Below are 17,895 nucleotides of genomic sequence, written 5' to 3'. Positions count from 1 at the left end.
CCACTGATGGATGGTCCACATAGTTGCTGGCTTCTTGATATTCCATGGAGAGACACCTCACAGCGTGCTAGAAAGAAGTCAAATATGTGTTGCAGGTCTATGAATTGCCCTTGTTTTTTTCAGCTGGACCCCAGTATTTTTGAAAGTTTGCAGAAAGAGCGAGTAGAGGCTGGAGATGTGATTTACATTGAAGCAAACAGTGGAGCTGTGAAGGTAATGTCCTTTCTTCATGGGACAAAGCACTGTGTCTGATTTGTGTTCATGGGAAGACCTGGGTGCTGGAGGAGGGTGGGCACTGCCTGGTGCCATGCCATGGGAAGGGCAGAGTTGTCCCTCTGTGTATTATAAAGTTTCTTTCTTTTCCTTTATCTTCATTCTTTAACCTTCTCATGATGAAAACAGACAGTCTGTTAGAAATACTAAGACCTGTTTAGAGGGGGAGTACAGGGTGAGAGACCAAAACAACTTTAGTCATTTTCAAATTGAAATGTGCAGTGTATTTAATCTTCCTTTATCTCTCTGGTATTTTCTTTCTAAGATATATGCATGTGGGAAGGAATGCGGCATTAGCTGGCATTCTTTTCGTATCTGATTCCCAGTGTCCTGTACAGGGTTGCTCACTGTTTAATGGATGAGCATAATACTTGATATCATGCAGTAAATCACCCACCTACAAAAGAGGCTGAGCAGCTCCCTCTGTCTCCAGTTAATCTACTGGATTTGCCCTTTATCAGGAATTGCATACAGTTACGGGTGTTGGAGGGACTCTGGAGAAAGTATTGGGTATCTCCAACCCGCCGAGAGCCTCCTTTTCTTGGCAGAGGGCAAGTGGGCACACTGGGGTCGGGCACATTGGGAGATTGTCAGGGAGACTATCCTTGTTAGGCTACAGTTGGGAACCAAGCCTTTTGTATCATTGAACACTCTGTCACTTGAGGACTGGGCAGTAAAAACCCGCATAACATTTATGTTTCTCTGTCTACAGAGGCAAGGCAGGTGTGATACCTATGCCACAGAGTTTGACCTTGAAGCTGAAGAGTATGTCCCTTTGCCAAAGGGAGATGTGCACAAGAAGAAGGAAATCATACAGGATGTGACCTTGCATGACCTGGATGTGGCCAATGCACGGCCTCAGGTACTGCTGTGCCACTGTGGGCAGCACACTTGCCTTTTGTCTCTTTCTGGAAGCTCTGGGGATGAATCGGCAAGATCTTGCTGTCACTTTGGAGGCAAGCACTCCTTTTTTGTCCGTGATGTTCAGCAATTAGCATGGGCATGAGCTGTGCAGGACTCCTTTGTTCCCATTCTAGTGCAGCAGTCACAGATGATTTCCTGGGCTATTTCTTCTCCCAGCCAAGCCTCCCGCCCTGAGCTAGCCAGCTTCCTCCCTGGCTTCTGTCCAGCCTTGGCTTGTGCCTGAATGCTCAGAGTGTTACTGGCAGGAGGGTGCAAGTACTCTGTGAGCCTCACAGGTTTCTGAAAGCCTAGCACAGCTCCGACCATCCCTCCACTGAGCAGGGCCTCAGCACCTTTAGCTTTGAGTTGGAATCAAGTCTGCAACTCTGGAGGGACAGTGGATACTTAGACGTTGACTGATAACTGTAGGGAAGGATGGCATCCCCTAACCACATCTCTGAGAAACATTCGAAGAACCAAAGTACACATGTTGTTGGCGGCCTTTTAGGTTGCATTCCATTTTATCCTCCCTAGGCCACCTCTTCATCAGGAGAGGAGTCTCCGAAGGCTTTGCTCAAGAGATTGTTGACACTGGTCTTAGACCAGCAAGTGCCTTCAGGAGGTAGATAGATGTCTGTCTCCAAACTGACCCCAGAAGCCTCTGCTTTAGGCTGAGTGTGGGGTCAGGAGCAAGTCAGCAATTGTGTAGGGGCCTGAGCACTAACAGAGCAGCTCTTTAGGAAGAAGGTACAGACTGTACCAAAGCTTCGAGTCATAGACGAGCTTGTGTCCAGGGGAGAGTGTGTGATCCTTTGTGGCTAATTCAGGAATAACGAATTTAAAAAGATACAGTGAGGAGAGGAGGCTACCCTCCCCACTGTACTCTCAGTGGAAAGAATTTGTTTGATTCCTATAGGTCTGAAGTCTGTGAAAGTTCCTCTGTGTTCAGAAGCTTCTCAAGGTAGTTGGCATGGTGGCACAGACCTTAACCCCAGCACTCAGAGGTCAGAGGTAGGGGGATCTCAGAGTTCACAGCCAGCCTGGTTTATAGAGCAAGTTCCAGAACAGCCAGGGCTACATAAAGAAACCCTGTCTCAAAAAAATGCATATATACATAACATCCATAAAAATAAAAGCTTATTAAGCTTTCCAGGGGACTCGGGGTCTCAAGTACATTGACATTGGAAATCTATATGAAGCAGGAAAATTAAGTTTTGGTAGCCTTCCTGGACAGCAATGCTGACTGAGTCTTCTCTTATCCAGGGGGGACAAGATATCCTATCCATGATGGGCCAGTTGATGAAGCCAAAAAAGACAGAGATTACAGGTAAGAGCCAGTGTTCTGTCATTCTGGAGCCTGCAACAGGATCGGGACCCTGGGTGCAGGGCTCTGGCTCTGTGTGCAGATCTAAGCAAAGTGTGTGTGGGACTGGTGTCCTCCCTCCTCTAAGATCATAGCCTAGCCCTGTCGTCTGTGCTCTGCCTAGATGGTCAGTAGTATGCTCTCTGGCTCCACACACCTAGAGTTTCGTGTCCTGTAGGGAGGTTGAGAAGTGGGCACTCTGCTGCCACGGCAGTGCCACCTTCCTCCCCATTCTGCTCCTGTGTGGCCATTACCACCCTTCTCCCCCACCTGTGTTCTCTTTTCCCTAATGACCTACAGTCTCACTCTCTCTGAAGTGTGAGTGATACACTGAAGTCTCAGTGACCGTGGAGGGCTCAGCCAGAGGAGCAGCTAGAGACAGTTCTAGAGAAACTGTCTGATTTTTCCCTTGGCTTTGTGTGGCTGCTGAGATAGGGTGTTATTGTGTAGTCTGGAATCTTGCACTCTGTATCTCCTGCCTCATCCTCCCTAGTGTTGGGGGCACAGGTGTGTGTGCTGCACCCAGCAACAGCCACTGTCTTTTGCCCTGAGTTCTTTATTCTCAGGCAGTTCTTACCTGGTAGATTTGGTGGAAGAGGCAGCAACTCCTGCAGGACTTTTGGTTCTGTTTGTGACCAGACCCTTCTGGTGTTTTTCAGGCTGGGTTGTGACTTTGGGTAGCTTATATATGACTCTAGATAACCTCATCTTCTAGGAGCTAGAAAGCATCTTACTCTCCAGTGAGGGCTGAGACTACACTTGATGGAAGGCTAATTAACCTTACACTGTCATATGTGGCCACAAGACAGGGACATTTACAGAACACAGAACAGGAAGATTTGCATATGAAAACTGGTATCCTGGGCTCCAAATCTTCCAGTATCTGAGATCAGGTTGGAACTGGATCATCATCAGGTTGGGAGAATGAGCTAGTGAGGTGGGGTGGGGAGTGTGAGGAGGTCTTGGTCTTCCTTTGCACAGCCCTCTTGGGGTTAGCCAAATAACTTTAGGGAAAGCTGCCTGTTTTGTGGCCTTTAGGTGTGTTTGTTCCTGTCTCAGAAGATATAACTGAAACTGGAGTGTGGCCCAGGCCTGCTGGGGCCTCACAACCAGGGAACCAGGTGACAAGGGTAGATTTGGATGAAAGTCAGCTCGTAGTGGGAGCTATTTGCTGGTGCTGACCCTGCCATCCCTCATCTAGATAAACTGCGAGGGGAGATCAACAAAGTGGTGAACAAGTACATTGACCAGGGCGTTGCAGAACTGGTTCCTGGGGTGCTCTTTGTCGACGAGGTCCACATGCTGGATATCGAGTGCTTTACCTACCTGCACCGAGCCCTGGAATCTTCCATCGCCCCCATTGTCATCTTTGCTTCTAACCGAGGCAATTGTGTTATCAGGTAAGGCCTTTCCTGCCTGCCCCCAGACTTCCCACCTTCCTTCTAGTGAGTTTCCCACTTGGACGGAGTACACCTGCAGCACCAGAGACAGATAGGGAAGAAGCAAGGTTGTGTCTTAGAGGTGTTGTGATGAGAAGGGTCTTCCTAGTGGTTTTTAGGGCCATTGAGTGTACAAAGGATGACCACGTAGGGCTGGTTTTTGGTGGAATGTCATGGGTTAGCTGACTTCTTACATCACCTGCTGAGAGGTAGGCATGGCCAACTTCACTTCAGGTGAGGGAACTGAAGGATGTAACTTGGCCCAATTCTTCTCACCCCACAGACCTTTCTGTGACACAGTGGTACCTTGCTGGCCATCCTCCCTTATGCCCCCTTGAGAGTCTCTTCTCTGTTATTGCAGACCCAAAGCTGGGGCAGAGGACTTTTCCAGTCTCCATGTTGTCTTTAATACTCTGGGCCTGAGCTGCAGAGAATGTACACACTTTTGTCTGAGACCCTTGTCAAGTCCCTAATATGCGGTTGTAGTGTCCTAGAGATTTCCTGTGGTCCTTTGGGACGTTCAGGGTTAGCTTCTGCAGTGCTGGGATGGATAGGACTTCTTTTCAAGCCCACATCAGTTTCATAAGACAGTGCCCTGGGGCTTGTGATTCTGGCAGTGGGCACTGGGAACTGGGAAAGGGCCCTATGGCCCATGAGTGTTCATACTAGCTAGAGCTATAGGGAACTAGAAGTCCAGACTGCAGGCTTGCCGCTCCATGAGGATGGGCCATGTAGAAGAATATCACTGGCTCTCACTGGAGAAACGTATTCTACACTAAGATTGTCCACATTGGGTGCTACTGGCTCTGGGGCAGGCTAGTGGGGAGCAGTCTGGTGCTTGCTGTGAACACTAGTACATTACAACAGCAGCCCGCCTCCGCTGTGTCCCCCTACCCACTTATAACTGGGTTATGTTTGTGGTTCATTGTGTGGCTGCTCTGGCACCCTGTGATGCAGTCTGGCTAAGAGGAGTGTCACAGGTGTGTCCTGCAGTGTTGGAGGAAGCTGCTGTGCCAAGTCCAGGCCAACTTCTGGAGAGGATCAGGGCACCTGGGTGCCATCTGGAAGCTACATGTGGGCCCTGACCCAGGAAGCCTGGCACCTGTGGCTCTGCTGGAGACTTGCTTTTTTTGCACAGCTTCATCTGTGCTCAGCATGAACACATGATGCCCCCTGCTGGGAGCTCTGCAAACAGAGCTAACCTAGCCCAGTGGGTGCCAACAAAGGCTGGCAGCTCTTGGTCTGTTTCCAGGGCTATATCCAGGAGGAAGGAGCTGTTGATCCCAGCCTGCTTGTGAGAACCAAGCTCTAACTAGCCATGTGAACTAACCACCAAGTGGACTTGGTACTGAGTGATAGTGGGGATGCTCCATCATGCTGACAATATCCCCAGGAGATGGTGGAAAGCCCACACTTGGAGTACCACAGCGAACTGCTGATCTTGCCAACCTGGACAAGCAGGGCGTGTGGCTTGGGTTTGGGTGAAGACTGGACTCCAGAGTACACACTCTCAGAAAGTTTTTTAGCCCGAATGCTAAAAGGCAGAGTTCAGGAATATCTGCACGGTGTGAGCAGCCTGTGAGTTGTGCACAGCCTTCTCCCCCGAGGAGCTCGCTGTTGAGCTCTTGAGCCACAAGCATCATATCTGACACCCAAACTCTGAAGGGAAATTGTAGTGCTAGGACTTTCTCCTTGTCAGCTTTCTGGAGCTCTCTGTATGAGCCACAGAGGAAATGATGTCAGGGCACCCTGACACCCGAGGGTAGATGAGGTTATCTCCCAATAGTAGACTACAAGCTGGAAAGTCCATGTGATCTTCAACCCAGTGGCTGCTGGGCAGTGAGTAGGCAAAAAGTGTTGAGTGTGGCACCACTTGGAGCTGGCTGTAGGTGGAGTTTCTCTGAGTCTCAACAGCTGCTCCCAAATAACCACATAGAAACATATATTAATTATAAATGCTTGATCAGTAGCTCAGGCTTGTTACTATCTCTTACAACTTAAATTAACCATTTATATTAATCTACATTCTGCCATGTGGCATTACCTTTCTATCATCTTGTACTTCCTGTTTCCTCTACTGACTGGTGACTCTTCTGACTCTGTTCTTCTTCCCAGTGTCCTTAGTCTGGTTCTCCTGCCTAACCTTATCCTGTCCAGCTATTGGCCAGTCAGCTTCTTTACTAAACCAATCACAGCAACAGTATAAGGGAATGCTCCACAGCTGGCATCAGGGAACACTAGGCTCTGACATCCAATGCTGTGAAAATATAGTCATGATAGTGCCTTTCCAGAAGTTGACTTACATCTACCTTTTGGCTTCTGGCCATCTTACCAGCTGTGTGCTAGTGGCTTCACGGGTTGAGCCTCAGACATGAGCCCATTGCCTGCAGGCCTTGTGTTGTCTGGAACATGAGTTCTAGCACTAGCCTGGTTCCCACAAGGGAAATGTCAGTCATGTGGAAGTCCATAACCTTAAGCAAGTTCCTTGACCTAAGCATCCTCCTGGTCCCATCATCATCAGAAGGGGATGGTCAGTGTTTTTCTTGGAAATTATACAAATTATATAGTCCCAACCATTTGTTACTACTTCATGACTGTAATATAACTATCTGTTTTAGGCAGTGACCTACAGGTTGAGAACCACTGCTCTAAGCCATGTGGGCCTGGAGTTCTGTACCATAGGCTTGTCCCTGCTTATCTGTCCTGTTCATGGCACTGCCTCAGTAACCTGTGGTAGCATGGCAGGCCTTGTGGCCCTGTCATAGGCCCTCTTGGCCCTGGCAGACTACCCTCTTCTGGGTAATGTCCACCAGTGGATGCTGGAGGAGAAGGAACTTGCCCCTTTGCTATCCCGAGGAATCCTATCCCTTTGGATCCAGGAGTGTCAGCTGTTAGATGAGAGTGGCCAGCACTGACCTCAGCTCTGCCTGTGAGAGGTTCCATTTCCCATGGAATCATGTCTTCCTGGGATTTAGGAAGGTCGGTAGGAATTTCTGAAGGTTGGTTACCTTGTTTTACCAGTGTCAAGACTTAGCCTCGTGTGGTCTCCCTTCAGTGTTGATCTGTGACAGATGTCCAGAATGACGCTTTTAAAAGACACTGTCTTATAGACATATCTGATGCATAATGAAGCATTCAGTGGTTTGTAGTATATTTGCTGTCTCTCCTGATTTGCCTTTTTTCATATAAATGGCACTAAACTTGTGGTTGGCTTTTTCACTTATTCTCAAGTTCATCTGTGTTGCTCTTTACATTTTGTTGTAGAACCATATTCCATAGTGTGGAATATTTAATGACACATGTCATCTGTACATTCCTCAGCAGTAGTTCTTTCAGCTGTGATGAGTGATGCTGCTGTGGACATAGTTGTGACTTCTGTGGGGTGTGTCCCTAGGAGAATGGGTGCTGGGTTAAGTAGTAACTGCTCAGCCTTTTTTTAGCAATGATGACTCTTCCCAAATCACTGCCCTCTTTACGCCCCCTCCCCAGCATTGGGCAGAGTCCCATAAGCCCATTCTTGCAGCACTCCCCAACATCTGTCTTTCCAGTTAGAGACACCAGCAGTGGGGCGTGCAGCACACTAGTTTGACTTGTGTTTCCTAATGGGTGGTGGGAAGTTGAACATTTTATTTTTCTAGTCACTAAGAAGTCTTTGGAGAAATGCTTGCTCATGTCCTATGCCTATTTGTTTTCTTGTAACAGAGTCTCATATATCCCAAGCTGGCTTCAAACTTATGCTGTGTAGCCCAAGTTGATAACTTGAGATTACATATGTGCCCAGTTTTCATTTAGGTTGTTTGTCTTTATTCTTAAACAGTAAACATTCTTTATGGCCAGGCACCTTCAATTCCAGCACTCAGGAGGCAGAGACATGTGGATCTCTGTGAGTTTGAGGACAGCCAGGGATACTAACTCTAATTTTGGGACTAGGAGTTCAGCTCAGTAGAGTACTTGCCTTGTATGTTCAGTCCTATGGTTTTCATCCTACTGCCCCCAGTAACAAATTCCAGTCCATCTGGAAACAAAAGCCTGCCTGCCTTTGTTTTCTTCCAAGAGTCTACAGTTCAGCTCTTGGTTCATATAAATCATTTGGGTTTAATTTTTGTGCATAGTCAAAGAGGGTCAGTTCTACATCACAGACATAGAGATGTCTAGCTATCATAGACCCATTCATTGAAATGATCATCCTTCAAAAAATATTTATTGTGTATGCGTGTGCATGCATTTATGTGCATCATATATGTGTGTGCAGGTGCTACAGAGGTCAGAGGATACTGGATACCCTGGAACAGGTACAGGTGGTTCTGAACCACCTGGTGTGGTATTGGGAACTGAACCTGGGCCCTCAAAGAGCAGTAAGCTCTCATAATTGCAGAGACATTCCCCAGCCCCAAATGACCATTCTTATCGAGTGGCATTGGCAACCAAGTCATATGGCTGTCCTTTTAAAAGTAGTGTCATTGTGTCCACAGGGCTGAGGTCAGGAGCCTGTCAGGAAGTTGCCTTTTGAATTGCTTGGTTGTTTATTGTGTTTCAGCCATCAGAAAAACCTTGTGTCACCTGTGTCCCTGGCATTGTGGATTACAGAGAGCAACAGTGGGCACTGATCCTCAATCAGGTGCTGTTCTACCTATGAACATCTGGCAATACCTGGGGACATTTTTATTTTTCATGACTCAGTGCTTTGGGTGTCACAGTGCAGAAAGTATGGGGTCCAGAAGTCAGTAGTGGCATGATACAGAGCCCAGAGTTTAGGCAGAGGAGTGTTAAAAAGTACGTGGAGTATTTGCTCAAGTGAAAGCTGTTTGTAGAGGTCCAGCACATCCTGCAGAGGCATGGTACCCAAGCTCAAGGCACATTGGGCATGTAGGCTCACCACCCAAGCTATCTACCTAGAAGCGTGATTAATTAGAATACATTTAAGAAGTTTGTAGTAAGATGTGGCTCTCCTCTGTTCCTAGTTCAGTGCTGGCTCTGCAGATGCCACTGAACAGTGTCCCTGTGTCTCAGATGGGAGTCCACAAATAATTTCCATGAACGTATTCTCTAGAAGAATCTTTGTGCTTCAGATTCATCACTTGAATGATTAAATAGTAATTGGCAGTTCTTAATTTTTTTTTTTAATACTCTTTGGCTCTTCAGGAACCACTACCCAGATACCAAATAAATCACATGGAGTCTTATTCTTTCTTATGAATGCTGGCCTTAACTTGGCTTGCTAGCGTTTCTTAAATTATCCTGTCTACCTTTTGCCTCTGGGCTTTTACCTTTCTCTATTTCTTTATATCTTTTCTTTCCTTCTTTCTCTGTGCTTTGCTGTGTAGCTGGGTGGCTGGCCCCTGATGTTCTCCTCCTTTTCTTGCTCCTTGTCCAGATTTCTCCCCCCTATTCATTCTCTCTGCCTGCTAGCCCCGCCTATCCTTTCTCCTGCCTTGCTATTGGCTGTATAGCTCTTTATTAGACCAATCAGGTGTTTTAGGCAGGCAAAGTAACATGGCTTTCCATAGTTAAACAAATACAACATAAAAGAATACAGCACATCTTTGCACCATTAAACAGATATTCCATAGCATAAATGAATATAACACATCTTAAACTAACATTCCACAACACTTAATAACTTTTGAGTGGTCTTTTGGTTTAAGATTTAACTTTCATGGACTCGGCCATAAGGAAGCTCATTAACCACATTTGTGTGGGCTGCTGGAGGGCATTCATTTCTCACACACCCTTTTCCATGACATTTCTTACTGTCTTGGACTATTTCAACATTTTTAGACATTCTCAGAACCCCCCCCCCAAAAAAAAAAGCCCTCCCAAATAAACTTTAAGAAGAGTTGAGAGGGAATTCAGTAACAAAAATCACTACTGTTTATCTATATTTCTAAAACTTTTAAAAATATCTGTTTATCTTATGTGTATAAATGTCTTGCCTCTCTGTGTCTATGTACGACATGTATGCAGGAGCCTGTGGAGTCCAGAAGAGGAAATTGAATCCTCTGGAATTGGAATGTGGCTTCTGGGAACAAAACAACAGGTCCTCTTCAAAAGCAACCAGTGGCCTTAGCCACTGAGCTGCCACCAGCCTGTTTCAACCAGAACCTTTCCTTTCCTCAAAAACAGGACTCCTGTAGCCCTTAAGCATCCAGTCTCATCTTCCCACTCAGACCACAGCAGACCTCAGTAGCTTTTGACTTCCTTCTGTGAATATGACCGTTAGTTTCCTGGCATGCAGTCTGTCACCTTTGTCCTTGTGCCTGGCTTATTTTACTTAGTGGGTTTCCAGTTTATCCAGTGCTGCCACACATCTTACTTTCATTTATTTTTATAATAAATATACACTGATACTTAACTAGTTAAAAAGAATTTCAAAATAGATGTTTGAATATTTTTTCCTTCCTTTTTTGTGTCTGTGTGCACGTTCTCACACTCCATAGCACCGCACACTTGTGGAGGTTTTTGCTTTGCTCCATGTGGGCTCTGGGAATTGAACTCAGACTATTAGGCTTGGTAAACCCCTTTGCCTGCTGAACCATGACGCCAGTCCTGAAACCACATATTTTGATATTAACAATTAAATTGAGGTGACATGCCTTGTTCTTTGTTATCTTTTGCAGTTGTGACTACGCTTAAGATGCTAGGGAGCCTGATGGCCTCCCATGTTAGGATGGCCTGCTCCAGAGGCCCACAGCTATTAAGCTCTCCTGGCGGCAGCTAGGCTGGCCTGAAGAGCACCAGTGTTTGCCCAGTGTGTGTCGCATCAGGCAGCTGGCACAGACCTGGCAGGTTGGCAGGCCTCCTCTCCTGGCTGTTGACAAGGGCTTGGCTAAGGGTTGAAGAAAAAAACAAAGGATGTAATTGGACAATTCTTGGGAAGAAAAGAGTGAATGTTAGGGAAAACATTTGTGCCTCATCAGTGACCAAGGAAATGCAACTCAATCAAGGTGTTCCCCTTTTCCTTTTTCTAAATCACTAAAGCAAAAGATATTTAGGAATTCAAATGCTTGGTTCTAACTATGATATTGGGCAGCTGGGTTACTCATGTAGCTTTGTTGGCTGGCACAGTCATCCATTCCTCAGACCCTTGAGCTGGTCAGCATGGTGATAGTTTCAGAGGTAATTCACTAATGTGTGCTGTCAAGTAAAAGTTAAGCATGCTTATCAAGACTGAAACAACAAACAAACAAAAAAAAATGCACACATTGGCAGTGTAACTATGAGACATTCATTGAAAGTATGGCAGATAGGTTTTTTGTTTTTGTTTTGTTTTATTTGTTTTTGTTTTGGTGTGTTCTCCCTTCCCAAACTTTCTATTTCTGGAATAATGAAGCTGTTCCCCTGGGCCACCTGACCCTGATGCTCAGGGATGCTAGCGACCTACTATGGCGTGAGTGCCTCTACTTATGTGTCTGTTGTCCAGGGTCTCAGAGTTCCTTGGGTAATGGGAGTGATTTTGGCTCTTGCAGGGGCACCGAGGACATCACCTCTCCACATGGCATCCCCCTGGACCTGCTGGACCGGGTGATGATCATCAGGACCATGTTGTACACACCACAGGAGATGAAGCAGGTCAGCTCCTGAGCCCCCCATTCTCACTCCTCTTTCTACCCACCTCTGACCCCTTAGCTAGCCTCGGCCTGGCTTTGGTTTATCAGTCTGAGCAAGTCACAGTGTCCTTGAGGCTCTGAAAGATGGGTCATTTTGAGTGGACATTCTCAGATGAATTAGAACCTCTGTTCCTTGTGGGTCTGGTCCATCTACTCTTGATGAGCTTGTGGAAAAGAGGAAAGAAAACATGGACTTGATGGCCACTGGATGACATCAGCCTGAAGAAGGGACAAGTATGACGTAGTTGCCTGACATGGTAATGCATACCTGCAATCCCAGCACTCCGGGGAATGGAGTAAGAGCCTGTCTCAAAAGGAAATAGCAGCCGGTGGTAATGGCATACTTTTAATCCCAGCACTAGAGAGGCAGGGGCAAGCAGGCAGGTGGATTTCTCTGAGTTTAAGACCTCCTAGTCTAGCATTCCAGGACAGCTGGGGCAGTTACACAGGAAAACCCTGTTTCAGGAAAACAAACAAACAAACAAAAAACAAAACAACAAAAAGGGAAACAAGCAAACAGCCATTCTGGGGCTGTAGCTTGTTGGCAGATTGATTTTCTAGGATGCATAAAGCCCTGGTTTGGGTCCCCAGAACCATGTAACCTGGGCTTGGTGAAGCTTGCCTGTAATCCCAACACTGGAGAAATGGAGGTGGGAGGAGTCTCCTTAGCTAATAGTGAGTTGGAGGCTAGACTAGACTTTAAGAAAAACAAAAACCTAGACATATGAGACTACTGAGGTTAGCTTAAACAGCTGTCCTACGGTTATAAAGCTGGCTAGTAGCTAGGGCAGGACAAGATGCCTGGAGCATTCACGGATGTGTGGCTCCTCTGTTCTGGGCACACTCTGAAACTGGGTGCGGCCCTCTCAGTGCTTCTTATTGATGGCACTCCGGGAGGTCTTGGTGACACACCAGCAAGTATGGTATCTCCATAACCAGCTGTGGCCGTCCTTAGTGCCACTTGTGTACCTGATTTAGGAGGTCACCTCATGGCCCTTGTGTCAGTATCTTTCAGTTACTGTGACAGTCTTAATCAATCTAAGTATGGAAAGGTTTATTTTGGAACATGGTTTCAGTGGCTTTAGTTTGTCACTTGACCCTGTTGCTTTGAGCCTATAACTATATAGTGTATCATGGAAAGGACATATAGCAGAGGTGGCCACTTACCTCACAGTGGCCTATAAACAAAGAGAGATAGGAGAGGCCTGGGATCCCAGTTCCTTCTGAGAAGGCCCAGCCCTCGTGGCCTGACTTCCTCCTACTCATCCCTGTGTCTTGAAATGGTCATTACCTCCCAGGCTGGTGCCAGGGTGGCTGCTCATCAGAAGCAGAAGCAAAACCAAACTGCTGACCAGGAAGTGCTTGCTGTTGAGTCAAAGCTTGAGTCGTGTCAGGAAGTGGCACTCACTCCTGTGGCTCCCTGCCTAGCTGAGTGGCTTGAGTACCTGGCACTCTGGTGGTTGGTCTTGATTGTCAGCTTGACACACCTGGGGAAGAGGGAGCCTCCATTGGGAAATTGTCTCCATCCAATTGGCCTGTGGGCATGTCTGTGGGGCATTTTCTTGATTACCAATTAATGTAGGCTGGCCCAGCCCACTGCGGGCAGTGCCATTCCTAGGTGGACCTGGGCTGTATAAGAAACTAGCCAAACATGAGCCCAGGATCTGCACGGTAAGCAGTACTCCTCCATGTCTCTGTTTCAGTTCCTGCATCCAGGTTCCCGCTTGAGTTTCTGCCCTGGCTTCCCTGGACAATATCCTGTAATCTATGAGATGTGATAGACTTTTCCTCCCCAGTTGCTTTGGTCAGTGTTTTATCACAAACTAGAACAGTGCCTTCTCTGGTAAATGAGAGCCCTACCTTTGGTTTTGAGACATTGTCACTCAGATGTGACAAAGAGAACTCTCTCCTTGCTTTGCAAAATTATCACATGCATTCTGTGTGATAGTGACAGGACCAGGGCACCATCATCCTCAGCTGCCTCATGGTCTGCCCCTAGGGTCTTTGACAACTGCTTTCTAATAACTAAGTGGTGGAGCTGGGCCCATCCAGAGTTGCTCACCTTGGAGCTCCAGGCGAAGCTCCTCTGGAGTGAGTGCTCTGCATCTCCTCATACTGGTGCTGTGATTGACAGGCCTGCTCGAACCAGTCTCCAGGCTTCTGTTCGTGGCTGCCTGTCTGGGTCTTGCTTTGGCCTTGGTGGCTTCAGGGATCCTCTCAGCCTTTTGCTGGAGTTAAGGCCGGTTTTACACAGACAAACTTTAACATGTGAAGGGTGCCACTAGTGCTGACATCTCATAACATTCCTGCAGCTTATTAAATGATTAAAGAGCTCATCCATGAGCTGCCTGTTTCCAAGCAGCTGAGGTAGGCGCTCCCATGATTGTTCTGGCCTCTTCTAGAGACAGTGAGAGCAGATATCCCTGGCATTATGGAAGGAACCCAAGGCACTGATCCAGTACAGCAGAGAGGTGTGGCCAGCCCTCCCATCAGTGAGCCTCTGGCCTTCAGTGTGTGTATCTGTCTGGAGTTGTCAGCACTGGGGATGGGACCTAGGACCCTATGCATGCTGAGAGCATGCCCTGCGCTGATATCCACTGATGTGCTCAGTCCTCTTGTAGCTCCAGAACATGCTGAGAACATGCGCGTCCACTGATGTGCACTGATGTACCCAGTCCCTCATGTAGCTCCAGAATACGCCTGAGCAGCCATGTTTGCTGTTGGCCCTAGGTCTTCCTTGTCCAGCTTTTGGTCACAAGTCCTTGAGTCGTGTAGCTGACTGACGGAGCAGAGCAGGGCATCCTTTCCAGCTTTCTTTCCACAGCTCTTGAACACATCTGGTGTCTGTCTTGGGCCGCTCTGCTGTTGGACCTGATAGCTGAGCCTGTGTAGATGATCATATCCTGACCCCTGAGGAGCACAGCAGATGTGTTTGTGGCCTCTGTAGTGTTGGGGCCATGTTTGAACCAGTCAAGAGGTTCCCCCCAATTCTGCTCTCACAGCCTTGTCTGGATGAAGGTAGCACCAGCAGTGGTGGCCTGTGAAGAGGCCACCTCTTAAGAATGCATGCTAGCCTGCTGACCGCAGCTCCAGGCAGCTCACAGTGACAGGCAGCTGATGACTGCTGACCCCAGCAGAGTCTCAACTGTCAGCCACAGCCGTCTCGAGCCTCCACTCCTCTTTTCTTTCCAGAGCCTGGTGTTAGGACTCAGTGTCTTCCCATTCCTGGGCCTCTACTCTGGCTGTTTTTACGGCTTTAATTTAAACAGCGGCTTCTTGATATCTTGTTTACGAAGCTGCCAGAGTGAAAAATTCCTGTATTATATGAGGCTCGAAGTCCTCGAGTTATCTCGGCCCCGCAACACACAACATCATTATCCTACTGGCCCTTATCACTCAGTGCTGCTGCGCCTGTGGGACCCCGTGCCACTGCTGCCGCATCTCACAGCCTGCTGGCCGCCCCTCCAGCCTCACCAGGATACTCAGTGCAACAAGCATTAGGCTCTTGATAGATTAGATATTTCAGTGATGTCAGGAGACTGGTAAATCTCTTAAAGTAACTTTTTTTGATTTATTTAACCATAGTATTTATCAAGCAAATAAAAAATGTCTTCTCTTGCTTGAGTGCTCATAGGTGATAGTACCCAAGCTGCCAGGAGAGGTTGGAGCCTTGAGGGCAAATCTAGGATTGGTCCTAGTTCTCTGTAACAGTGAAGAGGGCTAGAGGAAGCTGTGGCCTACACTGGGCATGAGGGTACCCTTGTAACAACGTTCAGGTGGACTGTGACTGGGCTTGTTATCCCCAGAGATGCAAGCCAGCAGTGCTGGTGGCCATCAGCAGGTCAGACAGTGAACACAGTTGAAATACTTAATCATATTGTTTTCTCCAAAGATCATTAAGATCCGAGCCCAGACGGAAGGCATTAACATCAGCGAGGAGGCGCTTAACCACCTGGGGGAGATTGGCACCAAGACCACACTGAGGTATGCTACGCCAGGTAGCAGGGTGCTGGAGCCCTTCTACTGTGCCAAGGGCCTTCCCCAGGCACTGAGCTGAGTGCCAAGGATCTAGAAATGAGTTTTAGAACCCAGTCTCCAGCAAGCCCACCATGGAACTCAGTGGGCAGCCCAGGGGATCAGTGCATGTGCAGTGTTCTCCAGGCTGTTCTGCCAGGGCTCAAAGACAGTGACTGGAGAAGCTAGTTCTTCAGACCTCAGCCCTCCCTGTGTCCTTTCAGCATGTGCTCTTGTTCCTGAAGGAAGGAAGAAATTGTCAGATGTTTGAGTGAACTTTCGCTGATTGGGTTTCCATGTCTTGGACCAGCATGAGCTTTTGGTTGCCTGTGTTGATTTCCCTGCTTGTTAACTAACAGTCCCCATCTAAGTTGGCACTGTCTGCCCTGCCAGGGTTGTGTGGGCATCAAAGTGTTAGACTGTCAGCAGACATGGAGTCACCTCCTTTGCAGAGGTGAGAAGAGCACTTGTACCCCAGTGTCCCCCACCTCAGTTGTAATGGGCAGTGGAAGTCATCCTTTGCTTCCTCACCTCGGGTTCACTCCGGCTAGACTGTTGCAGTTGTGCCAGCAGTGTCCATACTGCCTGCTGACTCTGGGCTCCCTTCAGTGGCCCCCTGTTCACTCCTGTGCTGTCTGCTGTAGGTATTCGGTGCAGCTGCTGACCCCGGCCAACCTGCTGGCCAAGATCAACGGGAAGGACAGCATTGAGAAGGAGCATGTGGAAGAGATCAGTGAACTCTTCTATGATGCCAAGTCCTCTGCCAAGATTCTGGCTGACCAGCAGGACAAGTACATGAAGTAACATTGGGTTGGGAGGTGCACCCAGAGGACAGACCCCACACCGTGGACAGGGCCTTGAGTCAGGCATGCTTTGCAGTGTTGCTGGCTCTGTGTGGAAACAATCTAAGTTATCAAGCCTCCATGGCTGCTTGGAAGGAACCCTTCCTACCTGGCTTGTTTTCTAATAAAACTAAGTAGGTTATTTTGATGATACCTCTCTTTTTAGGTGTTTATGTTTGGATGTGTATATGTGTGTGCTCGTGTGCGTGTGTGATACACAGGAATTACAGAACCGGTTTAGATTTGTAGCTGTTGTGGCATCAGTGCAGGGACTTGCTGGGACACAGCACTCTGCAGTAGGGCAGCACATGTATTAGTCAGTGTTGGGAGCAGAGGGATGTTCCACCTCATCCTCTGCTCAGGCTCCTGGCTGTAAGATTCCCAGGCCTCTCTGTTCTGATGACCTGGACAAGGGTGGCTGTTGGACATTCAGAGCCACAAGTCTGCAGCCCATCTTGGCAGTTACTTTCTATAGAACACTTTACTGTGATCCCTCAACATGTGGACAAGGCTGCCGTGTCTAGGACCTTGTGCATGCATGCTCCCTGTTCTATGCTGGACTTGAGTGAAGTCACTCTGTGCTGACCACGCTTGAGGGCTGTCAGCTACCCTGGGAGTCTGCGTGAGGACTGTTACTGCTTGCTTGCCTGTTTAGTAAAACCATCAGTGTGGACTTGTGGGTACTTAGTTTGTACATTAGGTACCTTGTCTAAAGATAGTCTTGCTATGTAAAGCAGACTGGTTTTGAGTTTGAGGCAATCCTCCTGCCTGTTTCCTGAGTGCTGGCATTGTAAGTGACGTCATTTGACCTCATGAGGACACAGCATTGAGGCTAATTGACTGCCCAGATAGCTGGAGACAGAAACTGAATTTACGTTCAGCCTAGCAGCAGCCTGAGCTGGGAACTGTATGCCTAGACTTCCAAACCTAGCAATAGTTGAGGATCTGACCTTGAGCAGGCGAGGCTGCAGGGTAGACTGAGGCAGGTGACTCTACTCTCAGTCTAACTCTTCACAGCTGCTGACGAGAACAGAAGCATGTGATAGTGGTGGGTGGGGATATTCTTGTACAGCCCTCAGCACCTGCTTTCCAGAGCTTTCAGTGAGGACTAGGGGTGTGAGCTTGTTTTCCTAGCCACAGCCCATGGATACTGCTACTTCTCCCTCATCTGGGCTGTGGCAGTGCCTGAGGAAGGGGGAGATGGTCTGGCTAGGTGGCAAGGTTTGGTTATTTTAATTTTCCTCCCTTTCCCCCAGCAAGGCCTGTGATTATTACATTAATCTTATAGGCGAAGTTTTTATGGCCCATCCCTCGCAGACTGAGAGAAGTTTCTCCATCCATTCCCAGGCGGGCAGCAGGCCCTGGTGGGGAGAAGTATTTGTTACATCTTATCAGGCTGACACACAATCTAACAACAATTACAGCAGACCCATTTTTCCACTAGTTCAGCTCCA

The 17,895-nt window shown here is 47.8% G+C and overlaps 1 protein-coding gene across 1 annotated transcript in view; it reads left to right on the top strand.

Moving 5' to 3' along the window:
* Positions 1 to 16,594, top strand: part of Ruvbl1 (RuvB like AAA ATPase 1) — a 34,830-nt gene extending 18,236 nt beyond the window's left edge. Inside the window, exons 5-11 of the mRNA XM_048416550.3 lie at positions 124 to 213; positions 986 to 1,135; positions 2,440 to 2,503; positions 3,741 to 3,939; positions 11,445 to 11,547; positions 15,478 to 15,569; positions 16,244 to 16,594. Coding sequence (XP_048272507.1) covers positions 124 to 213; positions 986 to 1,135; positions 2,440 to 2,503; positions 3,741 to 3,939; positions 11,445 to 11,547; positions 15,478 to 15,569; positions 16,244 to 16,403 — 858 coding nt within the window. The 3' untranslated portion in view covers positions 16,404 to 16,594. The remainder of the gene's footprint in view (positions 1 to 123; positions 214 to 985; positions 1,136 to 2,439; positions 2,504 to 3,740; positions 3,940 to 11,444; positions 11,548 to 15,477; positions 15,570 to 16,243) is intronic.
* Positions 16,595 to 17,895: the final 1,301 nt, after the last annotated feature.

Source organism: Myodes glareolus, chromosome 6 (genome assembly GCF_982192425.1).
Source record: "Myodes glareolus chromosome 6, mMyoGla1.1, whole genome shotgun sequence".
NCBI classification, from domain to species: domain Eukaryota; kingdom Metazoa; phylum Chordata; class Mammalia; order Rodentia; family Cricetidae; genus Myodes; species Myodes glareolus.
Note: the sequence above shows the minus strand (reverse complement) of the source record. Positions and strands in the feature narration are given on the sequence as shown.